This window comes from Drosophila nasuta, chromosome 2L, assembly GCF_023558535.2.
Source record: "Drosophila nasuta strain 15112-1781.00 chromosome 2L, ASM2355853v1, whole genome shotgun sequence".
NCBI lineage: Eukaryota > Metazoa > Arthropoda > Insecta > Diptera > Drosophilidae > Drosophila > Drosophila nasuta.
In genome coordinates this window covers 4,683,879-4,709,431 of record NC_083455.1, presented here as the reverse complement: position 1 = coordinate 4,709,431, position 25,553 = coordinate 4,683,879, and the positions used below count along the sequence as shown (strand labels likewise).

The window sequence follows — 25,553 nt, the reverse complement described above, 5'->3', positions numbered from 1 at the left end:
AAGAATATTCGTCTTAAAAATTTGAAAAAGAAAACTAAAATTCTTGATTTAGGTTACAAAAATTCCATTCATAGAAATTTCTATAAAGTGTTTTCGTTTATTGCGAATCATTCTTCATGTCAATCTAAGAGAAGAGGCCCTGCGTTCAAATGCTGCGTGAATCGATTATAAATATTATAACATAACTCATAAAATGGTAAAATAATAAAAACAAGTAAGAAAGCTACAGTCGAGTATACTCGAGAGAGATACTCGCTACCCATTTTAAATAAAAGAAATATATTTTGCGGTATTATTCTCAAAATATACCAAATATACTGCAAAAAATACTAAAAATATGTCAAATGGTATATTTGGTATATCGACATAGTACCGCATTCAAAATATACCAAAGACGGCACAATATACCAGATTGTCAGCCAAAGCAACTAAGACCCCTAGTAAGTAGGCGATTTTGCCCACACAAAAGTATTTCTTTAATAACTTCCACAATTTTTATCTGATCGCAACCAAATTTTCAGGAATCATAACTACTATAGTAGTAATTATATATTGCAACTCTAGCTTTAAAATTATTCGATTTTTTTTTTACTGCGGGGCGGAAGTGGGCGTGGCAAAAAATTTGAAACAAACTTGATCTGCGTGCAAACATAACAAATGCTGTCGAAAAAAAATAATATATAGCTCCATCTCTTATAGGCTCTGAGATCCAGTGTTTCATACGGACAGACGGACAGACACACAGACGGACAGACGGACATGGCTAGATCGTCTCGGCTGTTGACGCTGATCAAGAATATATACACTTTATAGGGTCGGAGATGCCTCCTTCTACCTGTTACATACATTTCCTGCCGGCACAAAGTTACAATACCCTTCTACCCAATGGGTATAAAAAAGTAGTAAAATAAAAAACAAAATATAATAAAATATTTTTTTATAATATCATTTTTGACCCTAAAACTATACAATTTGTTCTTAACAATAAGATCTTCGGCCTTATATTAAATGCACGGTTGCCATTCCAAAACAAATTTTGTGTACCAAAATTTTGAAAAAATGCACCAATTTTAGCAAAAAACAGCAAACAAATTTTTTTTATTTTTTATTTTTATTTTCGGTGTTTTTTAATACTATATTTTGTTAGTATGTATTTGTAGTGAAGGTCTTTACAATCAATCAATTCCTTGCAATACATTATGTTATTTAGTGTCTTAAATTCTAATTTGTTTGGTAATTTAGTTTTCATTAACGAAATTTCAAAAAACTTTCGCCCTGCAGCACCAGCGCTGTGTGGCAACGAAATCAAGTTGTTGATTAATTTTATTAAGCTCCTGATCAACGGTTCGTCAACACCGTTTTTTTTTTAATTTCAATGTCTGTCCAAAATAAACGAATATCTTTTTCTTTTCCCTGATTAAAAGAAAGTCGGAGTTGGTTCCATTGGGATATTATATCATCAGGATCGCCATTATATAAATTTTCAAAGGTTTTCACTATGGAAAGATCTTTTTCGCTTAGAAATTTGGCTGAATCATAAATTGTGATTCACAATATATAACTGTTTACGTTGTGATGGGCCTTACATTGGCGCATATATATTTTCACAATTGATGTCTGGTGGAACAGAGCCATTTGTAAAAAAAATATGTGTGAACATAAAATTTTATGAAAAATTTAAATACTAGACTAGGCATATTGAAATGGTACCAATATGAAAAAAGTGATCCAATGTACCAACGCATAAAAAATGTACCAGTTTTGGTACATTTGTACCAAAAGTGGCAACCGTGATTAAATGTTCTTGAAATATTCGTTGTTTTAAGAACAAAATCTTGATTTTACAAATTTTTTTAGTTTAGATAATAGTTAAGCATTTACAACATTATACGTTATATTATATCATTTAATTGGCAATTTATTTTTTTTAAATATATTAGAGAATTGCTTATTAATATTATATATTAATAGATGGTTATATAATATTTCAAGTGACATTTTAGAATCGCGTTAGTTCTGCCGGTTATAGGACTTTAATCACGCTCTAGACTGTCGTGTGACGCAGTAACTACAAAAATTGTAGGAATATACACTAAACTCCCAAGATGCCCCCCGCGTTTATGCAGGATTCTTTTTTTTTTGTTATTGGATACTCTCCACCCTAAAAGCTGCGGCGCTTTTGAACGGCTGAGCCGACTTAAGTCCTTTGATTATTTGGCGCTTGGCGAGCTCTTTGCTCTGGCCAAAGTTTTTTTGTTGGCCAATGGAATTAGAAGGGGTAGCGAGGGCAGAGGAGATGTAGGCAGGGTTACAAGGGCTTTCGGTTTCTGCGCCATGCAATACTATAGTCCTGTACCACATATAAGTAAGTCGTGTTAGTCCAACACAAGTAAGCATATGCGTTATCTGTGTGCCAGTCAAGCTGTAGTTGTTGTTGTTGTTCTAATGCTGCTAATGTCTCGCACTCGAAAAAAGATTTGAGCCGAACATTCTACCTAGCTAAATAGTCTCTCTTGGCATCGTTGTCGTTGTCGTTGTCCTGGCTGGGCTCGTCCTGCGCTTTTATATTAAGTTCACCACGGGAGACTTTAATCTGTGGCTACGAGTGCTGCTGATACTGCTGGGACAGCCAGCCAGGCACTCCACTCGATGCAAAACAATGAATGAATTCATGCCATATGTGTCCTGCGAGTCCTTCTCTAAGTGTCTGTGTGTGTGTCTATGTGTGAGAGAGAGAGTGAGCTTGTGAAGCCGTCGGAAAATTATTTAATATAACCCATCTGTGGCTGGGGGAGACAGCGAGGCAACGAGGTGATGCAATGAGGCAATGAGGCGACGAAGGCGTTGTTTGGCCTAATCCTTGTGCGAGCATTAGACATGGAATTTAATTTAGTTCAGCTGAGCCTGTAATGGCTGTATGTGTGTTGGTTTATACTTATACTTATTATAGTACATAGTATGTATGCCAAATGCCCCATGCTGTTGCTGTTGCTGTTGCTCTTAGGCTTGGGCTTGCTCTTGGTGCTGGAAGTCTGTCAAACTTGCTGCCGACTTTCGGGCGCCGGCGGTTTTAATTCAAATGAAAGCCATACAATGTCCAGACCATTCCCCTGCTCCATCGAAAAATTTCAAATCTCTTCCTCCTGTTTACTTTCGCTCTGGGTTGCACTGCAGATAATCCAACTTTGATTAAGTAATTTCAACGTCAGAATCTGTAATAAGTTTGGTGTTGAAATCCAAGTCTCAGCCGTTTATTCCCATGTGTTTTCACCGGCTTCCTAATACAGTGGGCGTGGATGCGAATGTGGGCGTGTGCGTGGGAGTGTGCATAAGAGTGGGCGGAAGCGTTTCATTGCGACGATGGGCGGTACTCGATGCTCGGCACTCACATGCAAAAATCCAACAATCTCTTGAGCCACCCTGTAGCGTGGCTGAGACAATAGCTGGAATTTTTTCGTTCCTTCCTTTCCCCTTTTGTCATATTCAGTTTAGTTCCTATGGCTTCCTGCAGCCGTTGTTTTGTGTTTTCCATTTTTTTTCGGCATATGCAATTTACGGCAATTATCATAATTACGTTCCAAATGTTAATTCATGTGGAGTTTTAATACTTGATTGGCATTTTAATGGCATTGAACTGCCAGCAATTAGTTAACGAATGTGACTTAAATTGTCAATCCACGGTTGACCCCAAATTAGCATTGACAATAAGTAAGAAAGCTGCAGTCGACTTTACTCGATAGTTCCATACCCGCCACCCATTTTTAATAAAAACATAATACAAAGAATTAATAAACGGAAATAAATTTCTGAAATAAGCTAATATGTTATAAAAGACGCTGTCATAAAAAATGCTATCAAACAGAAAGGCTGATATACGGATATATCGTCTCAGCTGATCAAAAGTTTATATAAAGCCAAAGCTAAAGCTAAAGCTTCTTTTGCCTGTTGAATACTCTTCCTGTCGGCACAAAATTATAATACCCTTGTACCACATGTGTAGCTGGTATAATACATTTTTCAATTGAATAATTATTTTGTCACATTCATATTAAAAATTATTGGAAGAATTAAATATGTTCATTGTTACGCTTGCCATAGCATATTAATTTTTTGTAAATTCCAATTCATTTTAATTCAATCATTTGAAATATAATATAATAAAATATATTAATTTCTTCCGTATTCTGTGTGGGTATTACAATCAACTCTATGACGTAATTTGCTTAAGTGAATCTGTTCCTCAACTTAAAACGTTAATATTAAAATATCTATCTAGAACTTAATTACTTATTTGCATATATTATTATTTTTCTTTTTTCTATCATCTTCATATTATTAGTTTATTTCATTAGTAGTCCAACATATTAATATGTGTTTGGGGTTTCCGATTAATTCATGTTGATTCAAAAATTGATTTTGCTTGTCCGCCCATCAACAAGCTTGTGTTTGGTATCGCTGGTTTCCATACTATATTCTATATTTTAGAATTCGAATATAAGAAATATAATAGAAATAAATAAATATTTATTTATTTATTTCTATTATATTTCTATATATTATTTCTTATATTATTTACTTCCAATCGTTTTTCATGAATTAATTGACGATGTTGCGTACTCACGACTTTGCGATTATTTATTAAATTGATCGATAAATAGTCGTGCGTGATAAATTTAAGATAATCGTTCATCTCTAATTGGAAACATTTTGTGTGCGAAATTCGCTGAAGTCTTAAGGGTTTATTATTATAAAAAAATAATAATGTCTATGACCAAACTTTTTTCCGTGGCGAAAGGAAAACTACAACTACAGTGACGGTGTAATTGGACTGCATGAGGAGATCAATCATTACTATCAATATATATTGCCTACGCCTTGTGAGCACGTGGTTCGCAATGAACTTGTAAAACGAATTGAGGCCATGGTTCACAATTTGTGGCCGCTGGCTGTAGTTGAGATCTTTGGTTCTTTTCGCACTGGGCTACTTTTGCCCAACTCGGACATCGATATTGTTATCATAGGTGAGCAACAGAAGAGACATATTATTTGGCACTAATTTTTTATTATTTTGCAGGTCTATGGGAGAAGCTGCCTCTGCGCACCTTGGAGTCTGAGCTGATTGCCCGCAGATTTGCCGAGAGCAGAACAATGCATGTATTAGACATGGCTCAAGTGCCGATAATTAAGTTCGTCGATTGCGAAACCAAGATAAAAGTAGACATATCCTTCAATATGGCAAGTGGCGTACATTCCGCCGAGCTAATCAAATTGTTTAAACGAGAATATCCTGTGCTTGGCAAGCTTGTGATGGTGGTAAAGCAATTTCTGCAGCAACGTGGCCTAAACGAAGTCTTCAGCGGTGGCATCTCGTCATATTCATTAACCATTATGTGCGTCAGCTTTCTGCAATTGCATCCGCGCAAAGTAGTGGCTAGTACAGCAAATCTTGGTGTGTTGCTCTTGGAATTCTTCGAGCTGTATGGAAGCCGTTTTAGCTACACAAATATTCAAATCTCCGTAGAGAATGGCGGCAGTTATCGTAGAGCTCCCTTGACATCCATCTCGCAAATATTTCTACCTGATCCATTGAATTTAGAAAACAATATCGGTCGTGCCACCAATCGTATTATGGCTATTAAACAGGCATTCCGTTGGGCCTTTGAAGTGCTCAGCTTGTCGATCAATTCAACGCAAAGAAATAACAATTCAATACTTGGTAAGTGTCAGCATCGAGAGGTCACTTTTAATTCTTAAGCTTTACTATATGTATATTTTTCTGACTGCACTGCAGGTCAAATTATTCATTTTAATAAGGAAGTCGTTGATCAACGTACTTGGTTGCACAAGACTTTTGGTCATCTTATTGTGGTGAAGCCGAACGATGATGAAAGTACAATCTCACAGCCTATTGAGCCGAATTCTTAAATATGATACAATTTTAAAAAATTGTCACGCTTTTTTGTACTAACAAAAATGTTATTAATGTGCAGCTTCTGAAAAATGTACCAAGTGAAACAACAATGACTGTTCAAAGAACTTACAGAAACTAGCTAACCGTTATATACTATAATCTATCTAAATTTGTCTGTTTTTTTTTTATACTTAAATAGATTATTTTATTTTGGATTGGTTATCACAAAAAAAGTTTGTAGTAAGTTTGATTTTATTTAATGCATATTTTTGTTGTGTGAAGATTGACTTTTAACAGCAGTAACAATCTCCAATATGGAAGTGATACTCAAATTTTAATGGTATAGACAAATTCGAACGAAAAAAAATTATTTAAGTACATATCCACTTACATATGTCTATTGGAGTGTTCAGACTATAAAAGGAAATAGCGCCTACAAAAAATGTTTAAATCAAACGAAAACTTCATATCGCTGCAAACATTGCTATTTAAGAGAGAGAGCACATCTGCATCTTCTGCTCCGCTTCCTCTCCTCATAACATGCCATTTTAAATTTAATTGCCATCTTAGAACGGGCATTGCAAAAGTGGCTCTTTGCCAATGTCATTTATTTGCCGACTTTTGGGTATAAATGAGTGGGAGCATTGAGAAACTGCCAGCTGCCTGCCGCCAGATGTCATTTTGACATTTACCAGTAAACCAGGTTACTTTAATTCAAAGAAAAATTATGCGTGCCACCAAATAGGAGATCAGTTCACCCACTTCCAATGCCAAACATCTATTAACATCTAACAAGTCACTGAAGAGCAGTGAAAGCTAAACACTGACGTACATACTAGGTGGGCTGAAAAGTAACCTCCTTGACCACCTAAATGCGCTGCTAGCAAAAATTATTGTCGTTCCTTATAGTCCATTCATATTTAGGTACCCATGTTGAAATTCAGAGCGATACAGCCCTTAGTTTTGTTTTGACAGCTGATAATTTTTGATGTGTTTGACACCATGTTGACCATGGAAGAAAACGATTTTCGTTTCCTCATAAAACATTATTTTTTGAGAGGCAAAACAGCGACGGAAACTAAAGAAAAGTTGGATAAATACTATGCGGCTCATGCTCCTTCAGATTACACCGCGAAATATTGGTTACGAGATTTTCTTGGTGGCCGAACCTCCACTACCGATGAAGTCCGCAGTGGCAGGCCCTCCGAAGAGGTTACACAGGAAAATGTCAAAAAAAAACATGAAATGGTATTGGCTGACCAGAAAATAAAAATCCGCGAGCTAGCAGAGGCCACAAGGATTAATAATGAGCGTACAGGACATATTTTGGGCGAGATTTTGCACATGAAAAAATTATCCTGCCGTTGGGTGCCGCGTTTGCTGAATCCAGACCAAAAATACGAAAGTGAGAACCATGGCTAAAATCAACGATTTAGGACTCCAAGTGCTTCCCCATTCACCTTATTCACCCGATTTGGCTCCCTCGGACTATTACCTCTTCCCAAACCTCAAAAAATGGCTCATCAATAAAAAATTCAGCTCGCGGGAGGAAATTATCGATGCTGCAGAGGAGTATTTACAGACCTTTCGGAGAATTGCTTTTCAGATGGGATCAAAAAGTTGGAAAATCGCTGGAATAAGTGTATCGACCTAAAAGGAGACTACATTGAATAAAAAAAAAGAAAAAATAAAAAAAAACATTTTTTTCATCTCCAAGGAGCTTACTTTTCAGCCCATCTAGTATTTGTCCAAACCCGAGGTCACCATACTTTTGTGTTAATTTAAAAGCGAAACTTTAACAATCAAATGTAAAACAGTTCGTTTACTTGTATATAAATATTATTAAAATATTATATTTTAAAATAATTATTTAAATGGTTTCCATAATAACAATGAAAATATACTTTTACATTTTCAATGCGTATTGGACCTATCCATTTGTAATAGGTTAAATGTAATCAATAATTATAATTCAATTTAATTCAGTTTTACTTTATTCGAACTATAATTCCAAACATGAACATTCTAATTCTAGATAAATTTATTGATCTAGATTTTCCAATGAGACGTTTACACTTTAACTGTATCAAAAGTTTTAAAGCTCATCATTCACTACCATAAGTCGCTGAAAATCGAAAAAAATTGAAATCTGAGAATGGGATTTCCCCTTAATTTATTAACAAATTTATCTCGCACTTGTTTAGTACAAATGAAAAGTGACTGTTTATATATGTATGATATGTATATGAAAAAGTAAGAAACCACTTGTCACGACTGTATGCGACCTGTTAGCATCTGTGAACATATAATAATAGTAATAATGGTATAAAGATAATAAACAGACTTTGTCATATTCATTCAATTATATGCTCTCCTAAAAAATAGAGTTTTCGAATTACTGTTTTACTACAATATATATATGATGCCTAAATCGACGATTTCAAACTTGTATTCGTCATTGAGTAAACTAATAGACTTTCTTTCTTTAAAAGTGAATATTTTGGACATGTTGATATAAAACTTCCGTCGTTTAATGCATGTACATATATATAAATAAATTACTGATACGAATGAATGCAAAGATTCTCGAGCGTTATTTAAGTGAACAAATGAAACCTCGTACGGAAACCCCAAGATTAGCTGGATTCAGTTTTAAATTGGAGCTGAGCGCTTCAAGTTCGGAATATTATAATTAAAAATGAAAATAGTTACAACAGTTTTGCTTATTATATTTAATTCGGGGATCATACATTCAAATCACGAATATGATCTCACTAAGGAAAGCAACGAAGTGAATAACACTGTGAGTTCACATATTAAGTGCGTTTATATTTAATTGTGCAAATGTCAAATGAATTTCTATTCTCTTAGACCTGTGCAATTATCACAGACAACGAAGAAAAGTGCTATGGGTATTGTTTTAACATCATACAACCTGTCTTAGAACATACTGTCCATATACAAGTGAAGGATCAACAAATTCAGCAACTATCCATTAGGTTAAAAGAATATGAAAAACAGATACAAGATTTCAAAATTAAGGTGGCAATATTCAAAGAGACCATCAAAAATAAGGATGAACAGATTCTCGTGTCTGATAAATATAAAAATGAAACTCGTATTGAATGTAAAATTATACTTGAGAATTCTCAAGCCTCAGATTGTATTGGTAAATTAACTGATATTTATGAGATAAAAGTGCCTGGAATCGATGCATTTTCTGTGCCATGTGACTCGCGTTTAGCTGGCTCTGGATGGACTGTGATTCAAAGACGTATGGATGGATCTGTAGATTTCAATCGAAATTGGACAGATTATCAACAAGGATTTGGTGATCTGCGTGGAGAATTTTTCATTGGACTCGAAAAACTGCATCTAATAACTAGATCGCAAAGGCATGAGTTGTACATTTACCTTAACAACGGAGAGGCATACGCTCGATATGATAATTTTTACATTGGAGATGAGGACGAGTTTTATAAAATAAAATCCATTGACAGTTACTCTGGTAGTGCTGGCGATGCCTTGAGTAGTCATAGGGGCTCGAAATTTTCGACTTCAGATCGGGATAATGATGTCAGTTCTAATCATTGTGGACAACAATACAAATCTGGTTGGTGGTTTACGAATTGTTATACAAGGTAAATATTTAATATACAGGTTAATATTACAACTAATTTACTTAAACTATATTCCCTTTTTTATTATTTATTTATTCGCAGTAATTTAAATGGTCTATATAATGGAACTAATACCTTTGTCTGGCGCACATATAGTCATTACAACCTTAAATTTGTTCAAATGATGATTAGACCAAAATAGAAATTATAAAATTTTTAACAAACAATTAAATTTAACCGACTAAGCAACACAAAAATATACAGCAAATAATACTTAAAACTTTGAGATATCTATTCCAAAAAATACAAAACAATACAATGAAAAATGCTTCTCCTCTAAAATATGTGGAATTGGTCTACACATAAAATATATTATATATTATGATAAATGTAATTTCGAACATTACCTATGCCCAATCATTTAAACTATGGTCTTTTTTTAGGATATAAAGCAGACTTACTTCATATAGAATGTACAGCACAAAAAAATATAAATATTCTGATATGTATTTACTATATTATGATTATTTCAATAAATGACTCAAGCTTTCAATTCAGGAAGCATTAAGAATGTCGACGTTTCTCAAACATCTGGTTCTATTCGCTTGCTGATAAAAACTCATCAAAAGCGTTCGAGCTTAATTCGAGTAGTCAAGTAAATGCATATGCAGATTGATTTATCAAAAACCGCTTCTTAGTATGTACGTATGCATTATCATTTGATTCTTTATAGAGTAGTTAACTTTCTATGTGTTGCTATTTAGTTAAATAGCCAACCACCAGTCAGCACAAAGAAGTTTTAATATATTAATTAATAGATGATTAGATTAAATGATTAACAATTCAACTACTTGGAATTGCATATTACTGGAGTATAATTAAATCAGTAACACAAATTTGGCTCTTTAAAAATTCCTAAGTAAATTTTAAAGTAGAAAAGTTTTGTAGTTAAAAATGCAATACTCTAGCGGGAATCCTGCAGCGAACTCACAAGGAGCTTTGGTGTCAGCAAAGCGTTGCCTCTAAAAAACAAACTGACTTACACAAAAAGTTCAAACGGGTTGTGGACTAGGCACAAATCAAGCCACAATTTATTTGGCCCAGAACAATGGCCAAATGCTAAATGGTAAACTAAGCGGCTAAACAAATAGCAGCAGCAGCAGCAGCATCGGGCATAAATCCTTTCACTAAAACGCGCACTCAACAATACGCAAAAAAAAAGCAAAATACGGGGCAAAAAAACAATGCTGTGGGCAAAGTGCGCTTTTTGGCACTTGAAATACTGCAGTGAGTGGGAAAACCGAGCGGCTTATAGACAATTCAAATCAAAATGTCCCACTTCCCGTTCGAACATCAAATTGTATACAGACATGTGTGTATGTGTGTGTGTGTGTGAGTGTCATGCCATTTTAATCAAAAACGGCGCAACGGCAACATGCAACGGATTATCCGGCAGCTAAACAACACCCCGATCCGAGAAGCCAGCTCATAGAAAAGAGAGAGAGAGAGAGAGAGAGAGAGTGAGAATGAGAGAGTAATATCAAAGCCAAAACCAAACCCTAACCAAAACCCAGTCAAAGCTGAGCCCAAGCGGTGTCCCAGCGGTGTCGTCAATGACTGTTGAATAGACCTGAATGAGAAGCGTTTCGTGTTGACAATTGCCATGCCATCCATATAACAATTAAATGCGCAGTGAGGCCCAGCCTACTTAGGCGCTATAAACATGGATGATATGTCGAGACTCGGGACTTCTCTCTCGCTACACACACATATTGTGACTATTCTTTCCAGCCGCTTGCGAATTTATTGAACCGCAGCAAATGTCATTGATGTCATCATATTATCATCATCATCATCATCGTCGTCGTTATTATGATCAAGCGATGCTTTGGCAGTCTTGTCTATATCCATATCCGTATCTTTTATTAGCAACAAGTTTTTAATATCACTCTGCGTGGCATCAACGACAGCAGCAGCATGAGGTTCCTCTGCAGCAACAGCAAATTGAGGGAGAGAAGGATGGAGACAATGGCAATGGTATGAGCATGAGGATGAGGATGAGGTATGTATGTAGGCATCATAAAAGTATCTACAACAATAGCGCCCCTAGTCGCCCCTACCTCGTCATGTCCTCGAATCGCACATTGCCGCGTATCCTGCGTCCTGATTTTATAAGAATTTAATATGCGCCACGTATTTTATGTGTTTTCGGTTTCATTCCTTGCCATTTTTTATGCTCTGCACTCTTTCCATTATCATTCACTTCGATGTTTTCTAGCATTTGAAATATTAAAATAAATATATATTTTATTTAAATTTAAATAACTAATGAGAACTCTTCATTATAATAATTCGAAATTTCCTTTTAATAAATTAATGTGTTTTATAATTATACAAATATTAACAGTTGCAACTTTTGAAAAAGTTTTTTTTAATTATTCAATTTCAAAGTTTTTTTTAAGGAGTAATTTATTAAATCTTATTGCACCTTTTCAGAAAGTTCTTCTAAAAAAAATCAAATTTTATAGTTTTTTATTTCAATAATTCTTATTACTTTATTTATTATATTAAATTGTATTTAATACTACATTTAATAAAAAAAAGAGAGTGCTGGCAGCTGTGGCCCTCACTTCGATTTTCTTATTAATACCTCAAATAATTTCCTTTTTATATTTATTTATAAATCTATACTTAATTTGTTATCATCTTTGTATAAATTCGTGTGAATGATATTGAGTGCGTGCTTGCCCAAACTTACATTTCAATTCTCATAGATTTTGTTCATTATCTTATAACGATTATGAAATAAATACTTCCGTCTCTTTGAGCAGCACCTTGGCATCACTGGGGAGATGAGAGACTGGGACTGGACTGAGTATATCGAGATTGGGATTGGCATTGCAACTGAATGCTTCGGTTTGCTGGGTTGAGCTCAGATTTTCCGACGTAGAAATAAATCAACTGCATGTCCTGTTTGCCGTTGTATCGTCGTGTATTTATTGTTACGTTTTTAAGTTTGGAATTTTTAATTTATGGCGCATCCTTCATTGTTAAAAGTTATATTTCTTCTTCGGCTGCTTATCGCAGGGATATGGCAAAGAAAAAAATGAAAATAAAATAAGAACGGAGGATGGGAGGAATACATCTTCGGCTCGTACCTACGTAAAAGAAGTCGCAATAAAATATTTTCCAGTACCTTGAGCCTTGAGCCTCATCCTAGGCCAGGGCGTTGCCGTCAGAGGCACAAAATTATGATGTATGTGCAATAAATAATCCCAAATAAATAAATTATCACCGTAGTTGGGAATTTGCGGCGCCGAGTGGCTCAACTAATGGTTGCCGGATAGGAAACGGGTTCGGGATGGATCTAACAAACTTTGACTACTGTGACTGTGCCACAGACTGCATCGTATTTGATTTGTTGACTCTCTACCTTCTACGTTCCAACCTCTGTTTTCTCCATACGTTTCACGGCGGTTTTACACATTTACAAGGGTGTTAATATGTGCGCCTTGTTAGTTTTCCGAGTTATACTTTTTCATCTTTTGCACTCGGCACAATCCTTTGACTGCTCATAAATCAGCGCTTGATTTGGCGCCTTGCATATGGACGTGTGTGTGTGTGTGTTCTCTTCATGTGTGTGAACATCCTTTGTCTATTTGCCTAGCACACGGCATTCTTTTGTTTTAATGTGCCAAATATACTCGTCGCCTGGCTACGTCACCTTTCACCCATTGCCTGCTTTGCCTTTATTATTTTTCTCTTTTTTTTTGTTTTTCCTGTCATTTTTAGCATGGGGTTAACCCGTTTAACCCTTGGCAAATGCTTCTGGTTAACCACGAACAACGTATCTAACATTTCTCCATGGCTCGCAATACGAGTTTCAATGCAGACACATTGCCACGACACTGAGGTCAACCTTTTCCATGTTCATTGGTTGTGCTAGCTGTGCTTTCTGAATGGGAGTTTTCTTCTCACTATTCACTTGAACTAAAGCATTACAAGCGAATTTAAAATGCATTTAGAATTTTTATAAATCTTGGCTAATTAGCCATATCCTTATTATATTATTAAGAGAAGGTAAAATGAGGTAGTAGAAGGTATCTTCGATCAGAAAGTGTTTCGATTCTTCAACTCTTGTCTGTCTCTATTTCTGTGCCAATGATCATTTATGTTAATCCCAGAAACTATATCTAGAGCTCTCCCCCGCTCTTGATAAAAATTCTCTTTAAGATCAAAGATAACCATTTTAAAATACACACAATGTTAAACATAATCTACAATAAATGATCAAGTCTCAATTATTATTATTATTATTATTTCAACATTGCTTAACCACTTTTGTATTGTTTGAAAAATTCCTAGGTTGTGTTGTTGTTGCCTTTGGTCACACTAAATATGTTTATTATTATTTCCTATAGTTCTGTTCCTAATTTCCTAATCGGAAATCATAATGCAGACCTAATAACACAGTAACTAAATAAATAAAACAAATAAAAATGAGTTTTTTTTATTGATTCAATATTTATTTTAGAAAATCTGAAGAAATTAAAAAAGTACTGGTCAATTTTGCATTTTCTATCTATACAGATTAACTTAATGAATATAACGCTTTGTAGTATTCAAAGACAAGACAATCTTTTCACGGTATGTTTGTCTTAGTAGTTCCCCTTATCATCAGTTCATGGAGAAGCTTCATTAATAGTCTTGGTAATTGTTTTAAAGAATTAATAATAGAACAACTGTTTAAAAAATTGCTATAAATTGTTTGCCAAAGCCTTAATCAATTATTATTTTCAATGGGCGATCAACAAATTTAAATTAGCTTTCAATTTCCTAATAATATGAGCCTGGTATTCAACAAATTGGAAACCTTCAAATGAAAAACTCTCAGTACAATATTTCCCCACTCGTTTCATATATACATTTTTTTTTTGCAGTTTGACTGTTCGGCTGTCCGGCGTAACATTTTGCCGTAAGTGTCTTTGTCGCAATGTCGTAAATAAAGTCGGGTCAGGCTCGTCGCTGAACATTGGAATTTATGCGCGTTGATTTATTTGCTGTTAGCGATTTATTGCTGCCGCAGGATGAGCGCAGGATGAACCATACCCAGCGAAAGAGACCGAGAGAGAGTGAAGAAGAAAGAGAGGGAGAGTGTAAAATATAGGGGGCCAAAGCGGTGGGAATATGTGATGCCTGGAGAGGACAGAACTGAACTGAACTGAACTGAACAGAGAACAGAGCGGAACAGGACAGGACAGGACAGAACACGTATAGCTATGTACGTATTGGGCATGTCCTGGTTTTATGCGCCACGCTCGTTATTAAGTTTTTAATTTATGACCATGTGAAATGCAGGTCTACCCAGTCCACTATTTCATTTTCGGTATTATTTGACAAAAATTATATTTTAATTGAGCGACGAGCCGAGCCGAGCTGAGCGCTGAGCATTCAACGTTCAATGTTTGTTTGCGGTGACACTGCCTCTAATCCCCCCTCAGGCGGCTGTCAAATAAACGCCCCGCGCTGTCAACTCTGTCAGGGCTGACAAGCAGCAACAAAAATATTGAAATTATTATGATTTTTCCCGTGACGCCCAAGAAAAATATATTAAATTTTTGCCTCTGCAATGATGGGGAGGCGGGCGATTCGGGCTGGTGTTTTGTGGATAGGAAATGCGACCGCCGACGCCGTGCAACGCTGGCGGCTTCCGTCGGCGTCCACCGGCGACCGCAGACACACACAAACACACCCACCCACACACACACTCACAAAATTCTAATTTCTCCACTCAGTCGCAACATCTATCCCACACAGGGAAGGAAATAAAAAAAAAATTTAAAAAAAAAATCAGAAAAGAAAATAAAATAAAATACCAGAAATATTTCTAAGCATGCGTTGACGCCCCACCCAGCTCAACCTCATCCTCATCTACGTCCTTGCCCTCGTCCTCGTCCTGGAATGCTCCCTGGTTAGCCCAGGGCTTCAAAAATGAAATTATATTTTATGTGCTTATGCTTGTGTTTGTTTGGTTGGCTCTTTCACATTGAGTTTTGTGCTCCCTCTCCGCTCGTACTTCGCCATTTTCTCCATTTGGGCAACACATACCTTTTTTACCCCTGATCGCCCCGAGACCCCGGGGGCAAAATGTGGAATCACATTAAGCAAACATTTAAATTTAATTTCGCATGTAATGAGGCATTTGTTTGTTTATTTTTTCCAGTTTACACCCCGGATCGTTGAGACGAATCTCCGGCGTGTGGAATTCGGTTAGTCAGTTTATCTTTGGGTGCAGTTCTTGATTTCGCTTCACTTATTACATTATTTTCAAGCACATTTGCTGCTGCTGTTGTTGTTGTTGTTGTTGCTGTTGTGGAAAGTTGGCTTTCTCTCAACTAGACAGAGACTAGACACTGAAGTTGCTATTGTATTAAAGTACGACTTTCAAAAAGTATTTAATATGAAGCATTTTGATATCATTGGCACGCTTTTTATTTTAGATTAAACAAATTTAGTTTACTTATTGTTCCATTTACCGTCATTTGAAATCTTGTTCACCCTAAAAACTTCAACTGTCATCAACCTAACAATAGCGAAGCCTTCTCTGTACTCTTAAAAGAGTCATCAACAAAATGTGACACCATATTTATCATACTTATGCCAAACAGCTCAACTGCTTCCTTGTTTGGAGAATCGACACAACAATCAGTCCATTAGCAAAAACTTAAGCCTATACGCAAATTTCCATACGTGGGGAGGTTCTTAAAATTGTGACAATAATGGATCAGCTTCTGAAAATTTGCGTAACAGTTTTTAAGTTCAATAGTTCTTATATAATATATATTAAAAAATATTAAAACATTAATATTATGATATAATACTGATGGTACTTAAACTGGTTCTCAAAAAATAAATCATTATGCGAAAAAACTTTTTTATTTTGCTTAATGAGAATGAGCAGAAAAAATATACTTATTAAATTAAAAATTTGATAAGAATAAAAACTTTTAAAAAGCTTAAAAGTTTAAAGTAAATTGTCATTAAAAAAAATTGGTTTAAATATAGGTAACATTCAATCAAATTAAGTAAGAAAGATAAGTGTAAAATGAATTCGAATTGATAATTAAGAATTATATTTAACATACTCTTAAATTCCACTTGTTCATAGCTAACTTTAAGACAGACTTTTCAGCATATTCATTACTTTTGAAGCTGCCCTCGCAGTCCTAAACTATAAACAATTATTTGCATACCGCTAAAATCTAAACCAATTTGAGTGGCGCGTGTAGAAACTCAGACACCTCCACCGTCTCTAGCCTATAAAAAAATCCATTAGTCTATGGCTCATTAAATCAAAAATAGCCTGCTCCATTTTGCTAATGGACACACCCTGGCACACACCGACACACACATACACACTACACGCCATCTTGAAAGTTGACTAATTTTTGGGGCGAGTAGCTGCGGCGGTGGCAGCAGCAACAAATCGCAGTTAGCCATTGTTTTTGTTGTCGGCTGCTGCTGTGGCAGTTGTGGCAGCCACTTAAGCCAACCAGGAAGGCAACCAGAGACACATACAGAGAGAGAGATAGAGGAGATACTAGAGCCAGAGGCAAAAAACACACGCTGAAATTTTAAAAATTGAAAATAGCACACAATTTAGCTAATTGGCGCGGGGCTGACAGCGCCAAGGAGAAATGTGAGGGAAGAGGAAGAAGGAAGGCAACACGAGTAGCGTATTACGAGTATAATCATAAAAAACAGTGTTGATGGTGATGATGATGATGATGTGCATGCCGCGCATAATTATCACATATGTATGTGTCTGTGTGTGTGTGTGGGCTAATGTGCCACCCAATCCACACCTGTCAATCTCGCAGAGGTGTAAAATAAAAAAGGGATAGCACAGGCGTCGCATGCGCATGAAAGCAAAGCAACACAAGAAGCAAAAAACAGAAAGCAGAAAACAGAAAATGCATCCCCGGCGGAGGCATAAAATATTTTTAATATCAAAACAAAAACAAAGGCAACAACAAAGCTTATCAAAATGTGTGCAAAATTAGCTGATTGTGGCACTGAATTTAATGGCCGTTGTGGAAGCAACGATGATGTTGATGGAGCTGTGTTTAAAAACCTGGAAACATATTCTCAACCTTTTGCCAATGTGAGTGAAATGAAAGTACTCCCAACCCAAGTGGAGAATTTAATGTTAATTTAAGACGATCATACGCCAAGAAATGCAACTTATGTATATTTTCAAAATATTCTTTTGAAACTTTTTTTATTTAGCAATCACGATTTGAGGCTACAGTCAATTTGGCATTAGCACGAAATGAAACGAAACGAAACGAAACGAGGCGAAGTCAAGCCACATCGTTAATATCAATCATTTATCAAAAATCTCACTGGACCGCCTTTCAATGTGCCCCGGTGGCTAATGAGCCAAGTGCTGCGTCTCTGTCAATCCATGGAACCGACTGACTCAGTCGTCTCTGTTTGCGGAGAATTGGGACGCCATGGCTCTACTTGGCGGCAAGTTGAGTTGACAGGCCAAAGCCGTAGCCGAAGCCGAAGCTGAAGCTGAAGCCAATGCGGCCAACTTAAGTGCGCACATTCATTAATTTACATTAAAATGTAATTAGCGGTCAAAGCAACAAAATAAAAAGTTGGCTAAAAAAATGAAACCGCAAAAATGCTGTGAGAGCTGCGTATAAGCAAATGAAATGCAATTTTAAATCATTTTTAAAGCATTTACGTAAATTTGCTAATGCTTCGCTTGGAGGCATTACCCGAAACATTTAATTCGAATTGGGAGTAAAATTTAAAGCATTTCATATAGGGCAGAATATGTATAAAGTAAAAGTCAATTTCTAAATTGCCAGTTATTGAATTTTAATGAATTTGTAGATTCTTAAATAATATTAGACCCATTTTATTATAATACTGAACACACAGAAACATTCAGCTGGAATCTAAATAACTACAAAGTTAACCAACTATTTGTATATTCATTATAAAATCAGTTTTAAAACAAAATTTATGAATTTATTGAAAAAGGTGTGCACATAAAAGAATATAAAGTAGATGTTGTAGATATACCTATTCAAACAATTATAAATACCATTTCATATAATGATAACTTTATTATTAGTTTTATACATATGAGCTGGTCAAGCTAGGACTTCCTCTTTTCTTATTGATATTGAATTGAATGTTGCAAAATAATTAAATATGAAAAATATAAATATTAAAAGTAAAACACGTTTCGTCTTATTTGGTAATACGAAGTTCAACAGTGGAAGACGCTTTAGGCAGCAAAATTTATTAATTATTTAACATAAATAATTGGGTTTATAAAGTGCAACTTAAAATTGTGTAAATGCTGTAATTATTTAATAATGTTAGCCACAACAATGTGCTTTTAATGATATTGCCGCAATGTTGTTTGCTCTCATTAGAATGCTTTGTTGGTACATACAACTGAACCCGTTAGGCATTCTGTTAACAACACAATGCATTTTCATCCTCAACGTTGCGATTGTTAATAGAAAAATTGCACACAAATTTGGCGCTTGTTAGTTATTTCCGCTAAGAAAATGGCTCGGGTGACCAAAGAAGCAGCTGCTTGTGCTGCTTCTGCTTCTACTTATTATTATTTTTACTATTTATTTTACTTTTTTCAAGCTTGTTAACAAATTTTATGCATTTCTTAACTTTTACACAGAGACGAGTTAACGAGTACGAGCCGTGGAATTCAGCTTGCTTATTATTATTTGTGCCAAGTCCCTCTATTTGTGCTGTGCTCTGAGGTGGCCAGCATTGTGGTTATCATAGTTTAACAAGTTTTCAAAGAGCATGAAATTTCTTTGGGCTGGCTCAAACCAGCTAAAATGCAAAATGCAAAACGCAAAATGCAAAATGTGAGAAACGCGAAAAGTGAAATGCAAAATGCTGAAAATGCGTGCATAAAACTTTTTATCGTCAGCACAGAAAACGCTGAAAAATATTGCATTAAAAGCAGCCGCTGTCACGCCCCTCCTCTTCCCCTTCCCCCTTCTTCCCCTCTACTGCCTGCTGCAGGTGTATTGTCCGAGCTGGCGCCATTTTGCTTGGCCAGCGCGCATTTTGTTAATTTTTAGCGTAAAAGCCAAAAGAAAGTTGCCTTCGCCTTCAGACTAGCGTCAAGAAAGTCGCCTCTTGCTCTCTTCTTCTTCATCTTCTTCTTGCCTCCTATTTTGTTGTCGTTGTTGGTGTTGTTGTTTTGCTTTTGCTTGGTGCTGCGAGCCAGGCAAAATGAATTTATAATTAGATGACACCATCCGTGCGTAAATAATAATTTCTGCCGCATATTCTTTCCTTTTTTCCATCTCTCTCTCTCTCTTTCTTTTGAAGACTTCTTTCCCGTTCTTCTAGTTTGTTAAAACGCGCGAATGAGTTTTCTTGAGTCGACGCTACACTCCCCTTATTCGCCTTATTCGCCTCTCGCCTTCTCACAGTGTCGCCTCTGGTATATTGTGAGGAAAAACTTTGTGGTAGCACAAGTTTTTTGCCAGCCTGGCAAATTCTCCAGCTACAGCTACAGAGCTACTCATACTGCCCTATGCGTAAGGTTGTACAACTTATTCAGGCTCTTTCGCATATTCTATGTTACAATAAAAAACGTGATAGGAAAATGCACTTCTTTAATAATAAGTCTATCGATTAGGTTATTGTATCTTTCTGATTTTTTTCATAATTGCTTAATTTTTTGACACTATTGATAACAAATTCTAATATTTTATTATAGATATTACTATTAATAATAATTACTATGTGCATTACATCTGGGCACATCCAGAAAAAAGTCCACCACGACCAAAATTATTTTATTTTATTTTTTTTTTGTTTGTATGTAGAGTTATATTTTTTATCAATATAAATGTATAAGAGTAAAATAAACAGTACCCAAATGTAACAAAATTGTTGGTATTAGATACAACGAAGAGCAGCGTTTCTAGTTAAATATGACATTTTAAATTTATATTTATCCCTCCTATTAATCACTTGTGAAACAGTGAAAAAATATAAATTTATATATATGAAATATTCGCAATGTCACGTAAAAATATTTATAAAATGTTTAAAATAAATATAATAAAAACACTTGATTATAGTGTTTACTAATAGAAAACTAACAACTATATTATAATTTCAAAGTATTGTTTAAAAATGTAATAGCCTAATTTCGGTGACTTATTAATTTTTCAAAATAAAGTCACATTTGCTTTTCAGTGTTTTTTATTCATAACTCGAAAACAACAAAACTTCGAAACTAGTCTTGTACATTAAAGACTAGTTATTTTAAAATTCATTAAACAAGTAAAAAAAATATTTGGTAAAATGAATATTTTTGACAACATTTTCGTGGAATGTTATTTATCATATACTCAGATTTAAACCTTTTCCTTAAAATTAAAATTAACTGAATCACATTCGATTTTATAGTGAAAACTAAAGCTATAGACCAAAGAAAATTCAACATTTTACTATCGTATGAATTATAAAACAAACTTACTAAAAGAGTTCAATGAATAAACATATGTACATTTGCAAAAAAGAATTCAACAAGCAAAAAATAAAAATAAACATTTAAGTTATTTAACCCATAATGTTTTATTTTCAATACATATGTACATATAGTATGTTTCATATAGAATTGTTTGATATATGTTAATCAATATTTCAATCAAAGTGTATGGCGATTTCGTGATGTCGAAGAATGCTCTGTACTTATTTTCCATTGGCGCATTTAACTTTCTTTTTTGTTCCCCCATTTCGTGTGCTGCTATCAACGTGGGCACATCTTCCACTTGTAGTTTGCCTGCTCTTCTCTTTTATTTTGCAATGCTCCACTCCACTCTTCTTGGCTCTATAGTATGCTCCACTCTGTTTGTTTCTTTATCGCGCATTTACCAAGTGCCAAAGTTTTCTCGTTATAAGTTTTGTAGCCTTTGTGTGTGTCTCTCTTTCTCTCTCGCTCTCGCTCGCGCTCATCTCAACATTTTCAGCACGCTGCTCGCAGCTCGCAGCTTGCAACGCCAGTTCTCATCTTGCAACTCGCAACGCAGCTTGGAGCTTTGCAAGCGTCGCAAACTTTCGATATTTCTTCAAAGTTTATGGATGCTGAGATTTCGGGGCTTCTCAGCTTGCAAAGCGTGTGCTCCACAAACGCAGCTTGGCCAAATGGAGAAGTGTGGAGCAAAAAAAAAAATGTATGATATTATTTTATTGTTGTTTGGCTGGCACACAACTTTATGGCAAACACACTCCTTTTTTTTTGGATTCGCATTATCCTGGCGAAAGTTTGGCGCGCAAATAAGTTGAAGCCCCGCCGCAGCGCGTCGGAACTCGAACTCGAACTGGAACTCTTGCCACTCGCCTCTTGCCACTTGGCACTTGCCTCTTGCCGCCCGATTCCCATAACTTTGGCTCCATTTGCTGCACCATTTTGCGGCAGCCGGTTCCTGGCACCGCGACTTGTGTGCGCCAGCAAAACGCAGATAAGCTCCGAAAGTATTTCCAGATACACATGCAACTGAAAGTGCACTTTAAATTCTTACAAATGACTAGCTCAACTGTCATACAGCTCACTAGCTTTGCCATTTTTATGTCTCATTCAAAACCAATCGATGCTGCAACTTTCCGTCTTTTCGTTTTCTAAAAGCCAAAGAATATTCAAGTACTTTCCAATACTTTAAATAACGATATCTACTTCAATTAATTTCATAATTTATAATTATGATACTTTTATCACTTTCTGCTATTTCTTATACTAACTAATAAATTTACAGCCTACAAATATAAGGCACAGTTCTTGCTTTCAACAATTCTCTTCTTAATATCAAATACATTATTAAACTAGATAAATATATACAAAATGTCATTTCAAGGAAAAATGATACTATTATTTGAAACATTAATTCAATAAAATCGACAGCTTTTTATCTGTAAGCTTATTTATAATTAATCACTTTAACATTTAATATTAGTAAAAATACAAGAGATAAAATTCATATTTTTGAATTTGATATTTAACTAGACACTTACGATATTCTTAACGGAAAAAGAAAGGGAGTTCTAGGAAATATCCTAATATTGTTTTCTTTATATTTGATTTTATTATATAATATATTATATGTTAACGGTGATACATCGAAAACCTTAGATATGTGATACCGTATGCTGAATATATAAAAGAAAACATTTGCAAATTTTAAGTAGCCTATTACAAACAAATTAAATAAAAGGAAAACCAACAATTTCAAATTTAAATTCGTTGGTTAAACTATATAATATTTATATATAATACCAACATTTTTATTACGTATACGTAATGTGAAACATGAAAAGTCTTTAAGACTTAAGTTTTGTGGTTACATCTAACATATTTTCAATGAAATAAATATCGTTCATGTAACACTCATATTATTAACTAAGTATTTCAAAACAATTATCTTAATTTTCTCAATTAAAACTTTTGCTTCGAAAATAGTTCAAATTGCTCAAAAAAATCTTTTCGCAAATAATTATAATTTGTTATTTATTTTTTTCGATATATTAGTATTAAAATTATTTTGAAAGTAAGCAATTGTCAAAACAGGATAGTTTATTTATAATTTAGAGTTGTTATATCACCATATTTAACCTGTCTATGAGTGTGTTCTATCTGCTCCTTGATCTGCATCCCCCGCTGCAAATGGCAATTAATCTGCCCACTTATAGACCACACTATTTGGCCTCAACGCAGGTTCCTGCATTACCGAAAACGGAAACACTACGAGATCCGCAGCATATGGGCGAGTGAAAGCATATGGAAAACATTTAAATAAATGCATTTATTTAACGCTTTTATTACTGTTCAACTTGATATGCAGGCAAGCAATTAATTTGCAATAAAAGATAAATAAGCAATAATGTGAAACGCAATTATTTTTCCATAGAACTCCAAATAGTTGAGGAGGGCGTGCCAAAAGATTTATATGCTAATGCACACAAACACACACACAGACAGACGACTATATAGGAAAGGCAGGAACTAATTTTCAAGGTCATTAGAATGCGCAAATAGAGGAGACTCACGACTCGAGAGCAAACTGACACTGGCAGTGCCATCCTTTTGTTGTTAATGTTTATGATAATCACAACAATAGGCCAGTTGCCTATTGTTATTGTTGTAGTTGCTATTGTTAGTGTTGTTGGTGTTGCTGTTGTTGTTGTTGTTGGCGCTGCTCGAGCGTAACCCATAAATACTAGACGCAGTCAAAACAATTGCATAGACGACGCGACGTTTATAGACAATAACAAGGCAAATCGACGCAATCGATAGGCACTTTGATATGGGCCGCCATTCAAAACGGCCTACAAGGGGGGGCTTTGCTTCTCCCTCCTCCCTCTCTTGCTCCACCCTCAGTAACTATTGTCCGCTGACTTCGTCGTCGGCGTCGTCGTTGTTGTTGTCGCTGTTGCCATTTTGCCGTTGTCCTTTTCGCAGGCGTGCAGCAAATGGCATAACTTCCGTTTTTGCTTTGTCGTTGAAATTACGGAAATTATCAATAAATATGCGAGGCCAGCCGAACCTCGAGTCTACTCCCCTTCCCCTCCACCCACGCATTTTGCTCACTCCTCTTCCTCTTTGCCAAAATTTCATACGCAACTCGCAAATTTTTCGTATTTGCCTGATTTTTATGCTGCACGGCGTCCAGTTTTGTGTGTTCTGTGTGCTGCATGAACCGGAAGCATCATTATCATAAATTATCATTTTGTAGGAATTGCATCCGTTGTGCCCAACAGCCAACATCAGCAATAGCGACGACAACAACGAAAGCAACAACATTGTCCATTTCAATTGCCGCTCACTCCCACACAACATCTCCCAATTCCCTTCCCGCTCTGCATTTGTGCCCTTCACATCCTGCACATTGTCATTGACATTTATTTAACGCCCGAATATTTTTCTAGTTTAATTTATGGCTGACCAAAGTGACCATCTTGCCATATTTCAATTGTCGCTATTCTCGTTATAGCCAATAGAACTATAGTCCAACATTTCCTTCTCCAATTGCAGAGCTACATTTAATTGTAGTACAGTTACAAAAATGGCGAAATCATAATATCATTGTGTGATAAAAAAAAAGACAATTGAAGATGCAGTGCAACTTTTTATCTTTAGAGCACATAATATGTTTCCTTCCCACTCTAAAATGAATTTAGTCCTTAATACTTTACAATTATTTTTATTATTGATAATAATTCATTCAATAACAACACTATTTATGATTCCTGAAAATTTGATTACAATCAGATAAAGATTGTAGAAATTATTTAAGAAATACTTTTTTCTATGGCAAAAAAGGCTTACTGCAATCGGGTCCTAGATACTGTGGCCGACAATCTGGTATATTTTCCATGCAGTATTTACATACCAAACACAGCATACGGAATTTTTCAGTATTTCTTCGTTATATTTATGGTATATTTGTAGAATATGGGTATCTCTCGCGCACACTCGACTGTCGCTTTCTTACTTGTTTAATATTATATTTACCTACAATCTAAGAAATTAAAAGAGCATGATATCATATTGTTTCCTACAATTTATTGAATTATTATGATTACTTAATTCATTATTTGTGGAAGCACATAAAATATTAGTGTGTTTCCCTATTTTTGTTTGTTTTTGTTATCCAAGTAGTTTAGAATTACTCTAAATATGCACGACTATTTTTTTTTATAAGATAATAATATATAAACTTTTATATAAGGTCTATCAATCATAGTTTTATATGGTTTATCAATCACAGTTTTATATTTCGGGACAACAGTGCAATTTGAAAATAAAAAATATTTATTTAATTGATTATTTAACTGGAAGTATTTATTTACTTTTTTATGTTGTATAATGTTTATTTTTATTTTGCTTTTAATCTATGTTACCACTTTTTTGAATAAAACAAAATATAAATCAACAACTTTCTATCATTTCA

At 35.1% G+C, this 25,553-nt stretch overlaps 2 protein-coding genes and 1 long non-coding RNA gene across 3 annotated transcripts; 2 read left to right on the top strand and 1 right to left on the bottom strand.

Moving 5' to 3' along the window:
- Nucleotides 1-4,678: 4,678 nt before the first annotated feature.
- Nucleotides 4,679-6,050, top strand: LOC132797105 (non-canonical poly(A) RNA polymerase protein Trf4-1-like). The gene is made up of 3 exons (XM_060808621.1): nt 4,679-5,021; nt 5,075-5,716; nt 5,792-6,050. Exons 1-3 carry the CDS (start codon nt 4,922-4,924, stop codon nt 5,923-5,925), a joined length of 876 nt encoding a protein of 291 aa, XP_060664604.1. The 5' UTR covers nt 4,679-4,921; the 3' UTR covers nt 5,926-6,050.
- Nucleotides 6,051-8,528: 2,478 nt separating this feature from the next.
- Nucleotides 8,529-10,105, top strand: LOC132795461 (microfibril-associated glycoprotein 4-like). The gene is made up of 3 exons (XM_060806173.1): nt 8,529-8,714; nt 8,783-9,552; nt 9,634-10,105. Exons 1-3 carry the CDS (start codon nt 8,610-8,612, stop codon nt 9,731-9,733), a joined length of 975 nt encoding a protein of 324 aa, XP_060662156.1. The 5' UTR covers nt 8,529-8,609; the 3' UTR covers nt 9,734-10,105.
- A 1,336-nt stretch (nt 10,106-11,441) lies between these two features.
- Nucleotides 11,442-12,770, bottom strand: LOC132793881 (uncharacterized). Its single transcript, XR_009633157.1, has 4 exons — nt 12,690-12,770; nt 12,290-12,605; nt 11,652-11,805; nt 11,442-11,519 (listed from the first exon to the last, which is right to left on the bottom strand). It is a non-coding gene; the product is annotated as an uncharacterized LOC132793881 (long non-coding RNA).
- Nucleotides 12,771-25,553: the final 12,783 nt, after the last annotated feature.